This window comes from Amblyraja radiata, chromosome 1 (genome assembly GCF_010909765.2).
Source record: "Amblyraja radiata isolate CabotCenter1 chromosome 1, sAmbRad1.1.pri, whole genome shotgun sequence".
NCBI lineage: Eukaryota > Metazoa > Chordata > Chondrichthyes > Rajiformes > Rajidae > Amblyraja > Amblyraja radiata.
Genome location: NC_045956.1, coordinates 83,239,961 through 83,252,077, shown reverse-complemented (window position 1 = coordinate 83,252,077; position 12,117 = coordinate 83,239,961). Strand labels below are relative to the sequence as shown.

Sequence of the window (12,117 nt, the reverse complement as noted above, 5' to 3'; positions counted from 1 at the left end):
AGAGGTCATCTTATGGAAACATAAAATTCTTAAGGAATTGGACAGGCTAGATGCAGAAAAAATGTTCCCGATGTTGGGGGAGTCCAGAAGGGGCCACAGTTTAAGAACAAGGGGTAGGCCATTTAGGACTGACATGAGGAAACACTTTTTCACCCAGAGAGTTGTAAATCTGTGGAATTTTCTCCCACAACGGGCAGTGGAGACCAATTCACTGGATGTTTTCAAGCGAGAATTAGATATAGCTCTTAGGGTTAACAGAATCAAGGGATATGGGGAGAAAGCAGGAAAGGGGCACTGATTTTAGATGATCAGCCATGATCATATTGAATGGCATTGCTGGCTCAAAGGACCAAATAGCCTACTCTTGCATTTCTATGTTTCTAAGTGACAGAAACGATTTGTTATTTCTGTCTTTCCATCATGACTGTCAAATCATCATTTTTATTTATTTGTTCATAGGATATGGATGCTACTGACAATTAATTTAGTTTAAAGATACAGAATGGAGACAGGCCCTGCAGCCCACCGAGTCCACACCAACCAGCGATCACCCATTCACACTAGCTCTGTTATCCCATTGTCTCATCCACTCCCTACACACTGGGGGCAATTTATAGCAGCAAATTAACATACAAACCCGCACAACTTTTGCATGTGGGAGGAAATCAGAGCACTTAGAGGAACGTGCAAACTCCACACAGACAGCACCCAAGGTCAGGTCTCTGGAGTGATGAGGCAGCCCTATGTGATTCCCTATGCTACATTTACTGTCTTTAATGTCTCTGAACTGAGTCAGCCATTCAAAATTATAAAATACAAAATCTCCAATACTGAGAATTGGAACTAAAAAGCAGTAAACGGTGGAAATATTCAGCACAGCTAGTGTCAGAGGAAAGAGAAACACAGTTCATGTTTCAGCTGCAAAATCCTTCATCAGAGCTGGGAATGAGAAAACAAATGAGTTTGTTTTCTCAAGTTCCCAGTTCTGATGAAGAACAAAGGATGAAACATTAACTGTTTCTCACTCCACAGATGTTGCCTGAATAGTCGTGTATTTTTAATATTTTCCATTTTTATTTAAATCAACCACATTGGTGAAAGATACTGGTTAGCTTTTGAATGGGGGTGCTGGCTCGAAGGGCCGAATGGCCTACACCTGCACCTATTTTCTATGTTCCTATGTTAAACTCTGTCCCATCAGGTCTCACTGGTAGGAGCAAGAGATCCCAAAAAATCATCTCTACATTATCACTTTGCCTATTTTGGAAGCTCATTGTTCAAGTGTTCGCTGGCACTGTTTCAAACATTATAACGTTCTCATTAAATATTACTTAATTATGCTTTGTCACATCAAATTTATGAATTAGGAAATTGCTTCAGTTAATGGTCTGAAACCTTATGTTTTTTTTGTGCGAGTTGATTTATCTGTACAGCTAAAACTTTTCCTCTGCTGCAGTTCTGTGCAAGCAGATTCGGAACTATTCCAGGAGACTTGACACTTCACTAAATTTTAGATGCATGAATTTTTTGAGGTAATTTGAAATTTAGCCTGGTTAAATTGCAATCTAGTTCATATCCCAACAGCACCAGCTTTCAATTCACATGGGAAAATGGATGTGGAGTAATTACTGAATGCCGTTGTGGGTTTCATCATTTAAAATAATTAGATGTGTAGCAGAATCCATTGAAAAAGAGACTGCTAGTCTTGCTTTTCAGGCAGCCACTGCTGCCATCAGCATTTAATGATCTGCCTGACACATCACATCTCCCTGTGCGGATATTCGCTGGTGTGCTCTCTGTAACATATTGCTACACAGCTTGAAAAGGCATCAGTAATCAAGGCATACAGACTGCCATCAGAAGGAAAAATAGAATGAATTACTGAATCATGATCAAGAGGAGATTCTTTCACTACTCCCATCTCCCACCTCCCACTACCAACACTACCACCACATAACCTCTTCCCATCCCCTGGAGTGCATTCAGCTAGATCTATACTGAGGGAATTTGGCCCTGAAGCATTGAACTTTGAGACCCATTTACTGAGTGAAACAGACTCAACACTTTTGATGTTCTTGATTTTCAAGAAGCTAGTTATTAAATATTTATATGAAAGGGGATGGATGTATATATTTATTTTCAGGGATGGTGAAGCAGCAGCTGTATAAATCAATGAAAATGTTGATGAATTCAAGGTTACACTCTCTTCCACTCCTGTTCCACTGATGAGATATGTTTCTATTTCAATGACTTTGGGCGGACATGATAGATATAGTGCCATTTGTGGAAGATACTTGAGCAGTGTTAACTCCATTTAAATATTTTTATTAGTTAATTGAATTACTCAATAAATAAATACTTTTATTGTCACATGTGACAAGGCACAGCCAAGGCATGCAAACAGTCACCACATAAAGGGCGCTGACAAAGTTACAAAGTATCCTGCACTGGGACCTCCTTGTTCCAATGCAGGAGGTCCCAGTTCCTTGCTCCAGACAACCAAGTTGTGAAGGAAGTGGTCTCTACGGAAAAAAAATGGTGGGGATGGGATGGTGGGATCACGCTGAAGATGACGGAAATGTTGGGGAATGATGTATTGGATGCAGAGACTGGTGGGGTGAAAGGCGAACACAAGGAGAACTTTGTTCTGTCTGGGAGGAGCAGGAGCAGAACTGCAGGAGAGTCGCAGGTAAAGGACACAACAACAGGGGAGAGACCACGTTTACTGAAGAAAGAGGACATTGTAGAGGCACCAAACGTGGTGAACAAATGGGTTACTTTATTCAGGCATAATAGGTTCGTTATGCATGCATGTTGATCCTCTAACACAAAGTTGTTGTTGCTGCTGTGAGGCTGTTGCCTCGTGGGCTGGAGCTGAGCCCCTGCCGAGCTGGAAGGACACTCACCCCTAGAGAGAAGGGAGCTGGTCAGCTCGAAGTAAGAGAGAGAGAGAAGAGAGCTCGTCATATATACCAGGACACACCCCTATAACCCGTGACAACTCCTCCCTGCCATTGCCCAGTCACGTGACCCTACCCCCAACTGCTGAGGGATCGTGTAGCTAGTGGCCCCACCACCGGGTGCCGTCACAACATCTTGGATGTCCTGCACTGGAAAGCCTCATCTTGGAAGCAATTGCAGTTGAGACAGAGAAATTGGGATAGTCATAGAGTGATACAGTGTGAAAACAGGGCCTTCGGCCCAACTCGCCCACACCGGCCAACAATGTCCCAGCTACACTAGATCCACTTGCTTGCGCTTGGTCCATATCCCTCCAAACCTGTCCTATCCATGTACCTGTCCAACTGTTTCTTAAACGATTGGGTATTCCCAGCCTCAACTACCTCCTTTGGCAGCTTGTTCCATATACCCACCACCCTTTGTGTGAAAAAGTTACCCCTCGGATTCTTATTAAATCTTTTCCCCTTCACCTTGAACTACCTTTTTAAAATAAACATTGATCTTTCCGACTCATTTCTTTTCATGGACTGATTATTTGTTGAAGCTCTATAATGTTATATTGAAGGGATTTATATATGATCCTGAAAATTTAACAGAATATGTTTGGAAGGTGAAGATAGACACAAAATGCTGGAGTAACTCAGTGGGACAGGCAGCATCTCTAGGCAGAAGGGATGGGTGACTTTTCGGGTCTAGACCCTTCTTCAGACTTTTTGTCTATCTTCAGTTTAAACCAGCATCTGCAGTTCCTTCTTCCTACATGTGTTTGGAAGGTGACTATGGTGTTTGTTGTTCTTGCCCAGGTTTCTGTCAGGGCTCGGTGACTGCATTGTGGCGAGGTCCAGGTTGTCCTTGCAAAGCACACTGCCTGTATGAATGGAAACAGAATGGTGATGACTGTAGGAAAGTTTAAGATACACAGAGAAGATCCTTGTTGCAGTTCTCCCCTCATCCTCCAGCCTACTCAACCTCTCCCTATAGCTCACACCCTCTAGTCCCTATAATACATCCTTTTGTCTCTTTTAGCCTTTATCCATCTCTGCCAATCAAACCCCCCTCACATGTATCCATCTACCAATTGCCAAGCTTTGCCCCACCTCCACCATATTTCCAGCTTTCTCTCCCCTACTACAATCAATCCTGACCTGAAACTTCATCTATTCATTCATTCCACAGATACTGCCTGACCTGTTGTGTTACTCAGCACTTTGTGTTTTATTCAAGCTTCCAACAGTTGCACAACCTTGTGCTTCTAAGTATTATCAGTCTTATTAATAAACTACATATCTCCCAGAGTATGAGGCCTAAAAAATTCCATCATGTGTGCTACATGGCAGAATTGTTAAAATATCTAATTGTTAAACAACATGCATCTTTCTCACTTCTATTGTGTTCTGATTTGTTCCAGTTCTTGTGTAATGCTTGTTTTAATGTTACAGCCACAAAATTGTATCGCATAACGAGGCCTGTATAATGGATGGGACTCGCATTTGATGCAGGCCTTAGCCAGAGGGTTGCAGCCTGCTTAAACCACGTTTTTTTTAATGGGAGACCTATTTGGTCTGCAGCCATGAATCCAACTTCTTCTTGGCAGATGCCTCCTTTGAGTGGTCTTCTTGACAAACTTCTGATATTCCCAAGAAAACGCAACCTTCCAACTACCATCCCAAAACTGACTCTCTTGCCGCTCCATTGCTTTTTCTTCCATCTACCCTCAAACTATTTCCAAACTCACTTCCTCCGTCAATTTCCATCTCTGGTCTCCACTACATGCTATAGAAACCCACAGCGCTTGTGGTATCAATTCTTTCCTATTGTATGCAATAGAAATTTGGAGGACGTCAAAAGTGAGATTTCCAACCTCCATTCCCCAAATTTCATTCACTACTCCTTGTAGTGCCATTTTAACATATTTTCATTCACTTCACACATTCTAAGCCATTTGAGTCTGTTGACAAAATGGTGTCAGCCATGGAGTTGGAGGCAGGCGAGAAGTCGTAGTTATGACTGACTTCACAGCAGTCAGTTGTACTGTAAACATATCAATTTACTAAGAAAACAGTGTGCACATAAAGAGCAGAGAAAATAAAACTTAACAATTGAAACCAGATAAACCTCTCAAAACACAGAGTGATTTCTCCAGAAAATACAGGAAGTGGTAGATAATAATATACACATTTATAAGCATAAAATCAACTTTAGACACTTTCAACAGCGCCGACTGGAAAGAAACTTTGCCATTATTTGCAACCTTTAAGAAAAATAAAGAAAATGCAATTGAAAATTTGATTTGATAAAAATAACTCCAACTAGATTTTCATTTTAAATGGTCAGCAATTTCTTACACGAGGTGATGGGCAAAGGTCAAACATTTTTTTCCTGAACTTGAATGAGTGATGGCATTTTACTAAAGTAATTTCAAGGTAATCCTAACTGATGTTAGTATTGTAGTGATGTAAGTGTGGGGCAATTCCATTGAATGTATGTTGTGTGCTTTCATTGAAATGAGACATAGAAACATAGAAACATAGAAATTAGGTGCAGGAGTAGGCCATTCGGCCCTTCGAGCCTGCACCGCCATTCAATATGATCATGGCTGATCATCCAACTCAGTATCCCGTACCTTCCTTCTCTCCATACCCTCTGATCCCCTTAGCCACAAGGGCCACATCTAACTCCCTCTTAAATATAGCCAATGAACTGGCCTCGACTACCCTCTGTGGCAGAGAGTTCCAGAGATGCACCATACTCCATTATTCCTGAGCAGGGCAACCTTGTGGCTTCATGGCACTTCAGAACAACTTCATAATGTATTAACATTCTCACTGCTACATGAAATCAACAGCTCCTATCTATAAAAGCTTGACTCTGGAATTGCCACCATTCAGGTGAATTCATAGGTCATGCTCCTTGAGGTGATCATTAAAGCCCACTGTTTCAAAACCAATTGATCTCACTTTGCCCAATATTAAAGGATGAGTGTTAAATGTAATGCAGGTTCAGGGGGATCGTGTAAAGCATAACATTATCAGGAGCTCCACAATTTCTCTTTGAGAATAACATCATCTTATAAAACACCTTTTCAAGATTAGTTTCTTATCTTTGCAGAGAAAATTGCTGTGAAGCAGTTCCATACTGGTTTTTATTTTATCAGATATGTTGCTTTTTAAATGTTTGCTTTTTTTTTCAGGCACAAGATCCTCAGGTGCTGGAACAATTGTCCAAAAACATCACTCGTATGGGGCTAACAAACTTCACCCTCAACTACCTCAGGGTAAGATCAGTGAGCGATGAATCCATTTGATGAATGCCAAAGTAAAAAAATCATTTTCGGACTCAAAAAATATGAGTTTTAATCCTCCTAATCTTCATTTGAGAGACATGTAAAGGTGGGTGGTCAACGGATTAATGCAATAAAGAAGGAACTTGCAACAGGAAGTATGTGTAATTGTCTGTGTTGGGTGGGGGGGGGGGGGGGGGGGAGGAAAAGAGGGGAAGAGGGGGCAGTTGTTTAACATTAAGGGGAGTTTTTACTTCAACTCTATTCAGTGGCTACATGTGCAGTTCTAATCATTCATAATAAAGTACTCCAGATTATTGTAATACATAGAATGTCAATTGTTTTTATAAGAATCAAAGTATTATTACAACTTGTAATTTATTTGTTTGTATAGGACTTTTAATGGAGTCAATTATTTGGAAGTTTTGTTGTGTTTTCATTAATATAATTTATAATGTATTATACATTTGAATTTATGCAGAGCTGCTTTATGTTACAATGCATTATGAATATTGTTTATCATAGTGATAATTACATTACTCATAATTGATCTGCACAATACATTATGACTGTAGATGAATTAATTGAAAAAGATGAATTACACATGAATTTGTTCTCGAAGCTGAGGTTTGTGGGGCATACTTGGTTATGCCGTCCAAATTTGGTCAAAACAAAAATGATGTGAGCCACTTAATGGACACAGCAGTTAAAGTTTCTCATGATGCCTCTCCCAAGCACAACTCTTCTCGACCATCTTTCATCAACCCTCCACTAGTAGGAATTAGGTGATGAGGGTCAGGGAAACTAGCTAACAAAAAGAGAGTTTGTGCTCTGGTCTACAAGAGCATTTCTTGCTGTTGTAGACATGATTTCCTTAGTTAAGTCAAATGGAGGGTGGCGGCAGCAAGACAACTGATTGGCATGATGGAGAGGAAAAAGCCTGATGGTAGTCTCCCAAACCTCTCTTTTGTCTCCAAGGATATATCAAATTTGAGGCAGCTTTGCTCTGAGCATTTTACAAATTAAAATAGACTCTGCAAGCACTGCTCTCTTTTTAGAAACTTTGCAGATGATGGTTACAAAAAGAATACACTAAGTGCTGGAGTAACTCAGTGGGTCAAGCAGCATCTCTGGAGAACATGGATAGGTGATGTTTCAGGTTGGGGCCCTTCTTCAAGAAGAAGGCACCCAAAATAAGTTCTCGACCCAAAACATTGCCTATTCATGTTCTCAGAGATGTTGCCTGACCCGCTGCATTACTCCAGCACTTTGTACTGGCTCTTTCTCCTACCATTGCTGCATAGGTGTCGCTGTCTGATAGTGGTAGGCACCTTTTTGTGCTATGTGTCCCCTCGGGAGCATGCATTGCATCCTTAATTCACACCAATCCTTCAATTGCCAATAACTATAGTGATCGTTTGAAGCCATTGAACCCAGCTGTATGACCAGATCCTCTTAGACTGGAGATGGTTTTTCTCATATGGCCACTCACAGTGCCTCACTAACTTAGGAAGTAGTTGTGGTAAACAGACGTGTCCTATCAGAAATTCACCAAGTTTCCAGGAGAAGATAATTAATTTCTGGGAAGCTTTGATCTGAAGCGGGTGGGAGCTTTGATGTGAAATCAGAGTCTCCCGTTGCTAGGGAATCAAACTGTTGTGCCAGCTTACCTAAAGAGCATCGTAAGTAAATTAAACCTTCAATGGTAATTCATTTTTTTGACCCTTCTGATCTTTTTTTGTCAGTGGCACTTCTCATGAGCTTTTGTGCCAATTATTCCATGTTTTTTGTCCCCTTCCCAGCAGCATTACTGCAGCCAAAAGGTTTCCCAATGGGAATTCCCCTCTCTGAGGTGTTTGGAAAAAGAAGCAGAGGATCTACAGAGGGATCCCAGGCAGGTCAGGCTGCACAAGAGTTTATCTGCACCCTCCTGTCAGGGCTCTGACACATGCGTCGGCAGGCTAATCCTGAACATAATTTACACTGATCAATAATCTGGCTTGCTGTGGCCCCCCTTCCTGAAGGAGGTTGGTATTGTAGATACCAGGCCTGGCACATGAACATACAGGACTGCTGAATGACCTACTCAGAAGTACCTCAGTCACAATGTATTTTGCCTTGAACACCTCTACTTAAAAGAGAGACACCAACCTGCATCTCTCCCACCTTGGATGCATTCACCACACCTGCAGCTTCAGGCACTCTACAGTTAGCAGTAATCTTTGTCAGTCTCAGATATAAAATTTAATGTTTGTCTTTAAAATGAATTACTGTAAAATTCTGAATTTCTACCATTCTTTGCATGTAGGTTTCCTAATTTCCCACCATAAAAGGCCTGGCCTTAATTTTTAAACCATGTCCCTTCGTTCCAAAGTATCCAATCAGCTGAAGTGTTTTCTTCCACCTACTGCCCGTTTCCCTTATATTCTTCAAAATGTTAATCGGATCATTCCTGAACCTTCCACGATCCAGGGAATACAATCGCAGTGAGAGTAATCTCTCCTTGGAACTTAACGCTTGGAGACCAGATGTTACACTGATACACTGCACGCTTTACAAGATATAGTGCCCAAAACTGCCTGCTGTACTTCAGATATGATCTAAGCAGGTTTTGCAAAGATTTAGCAAAATGTTTAACCCTTTATATTTCAGTCCTCTAATTATGAGTACATTTGTGTGCATATGTATGATCTATTTGCCTTTTTAACTATTTTGCCCCCGGGCCGTGATATTTTAATCGTTTATACCTGTAAGTGTATTGGGCCCTTCTATCATTTCACCATTTTTAAAAAGTCCTTTATTCTGACCTTTATAGATCTAAAGTGGTTCATCTAGTAGGGGAGTCCAGAAAAAGAGGCATAGCAAAATTGAAACAACATTTAGAGTGATATTTGGTAGAAAAGTTTCACGCAAATATTAGCAGAAAACTTCTCTCAAAAAGCCCTTGATCCTCAGTCAATTGTAAAACTTTAAATCTCAGATTTAGACAGGGATTTCAAGGCAAGGTAAATGGACTAACAATACCAAAGGTTGGATTTTATCTTTTGTCACATACGTTGATTGTCCGTTATAGTGGGGGGGTATTTTGTATGTGTGCCACTGCATTATCACATACAACTGAAGAAGTTCTGAGGGTGTATTACTTCTTTCCTATGTGCCATGTTTATAGGAGCATCCACAATGATTATTCAGCATTTAGCTCGGTGGCAATAATCGATTGCCTAAAGCAGGTCTCCTTCTCCTTGCAGCAATTTAGAACCAGGGTTGGTGATGTGGTTGTGATGTTGGTGGTCACTGTTCTTGTAGCCACCTTCATTTCCAGTGCCTGCCATTGCCTGTATGTTTATGTTTACCTATGTTTTTGATCACCTTTGATTATGCCTATCACTTCTCAGTACCATCTCTAACTGTAGATAGCTATCCAAACCCTTCCAAGGTTTTGTCCTCCTAATCTGACATTCATCTTTAATTCCCTTTGAATGGCTCTTGTATACTTTTCCATTAGAGTGGCCTGTATGCATACTGTTTCCTTTATCTTTATTGCACTACCTGATGTGCTCGTGTGTGGTATAGTTTGCCTCGATAGCTCACAAATGCCGTGGAGGCCAATTCACAGGATGTTTTCAACAGAGAGTTAGATAGACCTCTTCAGGCTAACAGAATCAAGGGATATGGGGAGAAAGAAAGAACAGGGTACTATTTTGAATGATCAGCCATGATCATATTGAATGGCGATGCTGGCTCGAAGGGCTGAATGGCCTACTCCTGCACCTATTTTGTTTGTTTCTAACTAGCTAAACTATATAATTTGACGTAATGTTCGAAATATATTAAATGTCATTTTGCTCTCTGTCTTCCTTGATAGACCAGAATGGAAAAAAAGGTAACATGTAGGATTTTTCAAATTGTACTGTCATCAACTCTCTTGAGGCAGCAAATTCACATGTTCTTTCCATCATCGCTGGTGGCTGCAATCAAGCAATTTTCAGGAATGAGCTGACCAATCGATATCAGCATGTCTCCTCCCTCATACAGGTTTCCGTGCTGTAATTGTTATATGGTTATATGGTCATACAGGATGTTAACACACTAGACCATGAGAGTTTGGCGATGATACCACTGTTCTCGGCCAAATCAGTGACAATGATGAGACTAAGTACAAGAAAGAGATCAGGAACCTTGTGTCATGGTGTCCGGACTATAGCCCAGTCCTTATTGTCAGCAACATGAAAGAGTCATTTGTTGACCTGAGGAAGCAGAGGGGTGAACACAACCCTGTCCCCATCAATGGTGTTGCTGTTGAGATGATTGACATCTTCAGTTCCGTGGCATCCATGTTATCAGTACTCACATGGGCCCCAGCTATGCCTGCCTCTTTCTAGGGTACGTTGAACAATTACTATTCCAGGCGTACACTGGCCTTATCCCCGAACTCTACCTCCGCTACATTGATGACTGTTTTTAGCAATGTTACAACATTTTGAGATTTAATTTTGAGCATAAAAATAAGTTTAATTTGACACCTAATTCACTTTTATATCTTCAGTATTAAACAAGTTATGGCCATTTTCATACTCGGAAATTAGCATCTTGTTCCCTGTTGCTTTTCCATTGACTTAACACAAAAGCTGTGATCGAGGTCAGTCAAAAGCCCATAACTTTCTTAAAAAAGAGAACTGAATGAAATTTTCGGTTATTATAGGTTAAAGCATTCTGAAACAAATATAAAACATCTAACTTGGATGACCTGAAATTAAAGCATATCATTAATTAATTACCTAATTGTAGCTAATTACAAAATTGACCGTTGTGACGGAAATAGTAATAAACACCCAGACTGCCTTGAAAATTCAAAAATGTGATATTCTCAAGATCAGAACTTTAATATTATTGTATTATATGCTGTAAGTCCGTAACAGATAGGTAAATAAATTACAATTTCTAGCAATAGACCAAGTCTTTATGGAGAAGATCAGTTGCTAGTTGGTACATTGGCATATCATAATCAGTAGCATCACCATACTCCTCAGATTGTAACCAATTCCTCAACATTTTAATTTTGGCATTGTAAACTACAAGTTTTTGCTCTTCAAACCACACATGACATGCCTTTCTGCCCACTACTTTTCCATTAACAATGTCCTGTAGATTCCATTTCTTAAGAAAAGGATTTTTTTTAAAAATAGCCTAAGTATCTAAATTACAAACATCCCATTCACACAAGAATTCAGAATATAACATGACTTTTAAATATCACTGACATTAATTTATATCCCAGATGGAAGGAATTTAATGTTTAATTCTCATAAATGAATCTAGAAACATCCACCCAAAATATAATTAAATTATTGTTTTTTGCACAATACATGTGACTCAAACGGCGTTAGAAGTAGCTTTTTATTTTAATCCAGCGATTAAATTGTCCAGCGATTAAAAAAAAAAAAAAAAACATATCGAGAACGGGTCCGGTCAATTTAGTTTAAAAATAATGATCATGGAGAGAGAGAATAACACAAAATATAGACAATTTAGACGGCTTATCTCCAAAAAAAATGGGCATTTTAATCATCTTGCTTCTGGAACGCGATCGATTGGAACGTTGCATTTGCGGTGAATTTGAACCCCATATCGGCAGGAAAAACATTGCCGGTTCGTATGGGGCCCAAATCACATTTTCGCTTATAGAGGATTGATTAAAGTCATCCCAAGAAGCAAGTTTATATGTAAAATAAACGACTTACACCGTGTTTTGTCCCGTACTGGAGATCCGTCACGTTGTAGGCGTTGACGGCGTTAGAAGTAGCTTTTTATTTTAATCCAGCGATTAAATTGTCCAGCGATTTAAAAAAAAACATATCAAGAACGGAAGTCCGGTC

The 12,117-nt window shown here is 40.1% G+C and overlaps 1 protein-coding gene across 11 annotated transcripts in view; it reads left to right on the top strand.

Annotated features, from left to right (window-relative positions):
* The window catches only part of ldb2 (LIM domain binding 2), a 509,983-nt gene that overhangs the window by 433,753 nt on the left and 64,113 nt on the right, over window positions 1–12,117 (top strand). For 8 of the 11 annotated variants that reach the window (XM_033025891.1, XM_033025866.1, XM_033025899.1 and 5 more), the window contains 2 exons: window positions 6,152–6,235; window positions 8,044–8,139. In XM_033025891.1, coding sequence (XP_032881782.1) covers window positions 6,152–6,235; window positions 8,044–8,139 — 180 coding nt within the window. The remainder of the gene's footprint in view (window positions 1–6,151; window positions 6,236–8,043; window positions 8,140–12,117) is intronic. The other 3 variants (XM_033025907.1, XM_033025944.1, XM_033025883.1) reach the window with 2 other exon arrangements.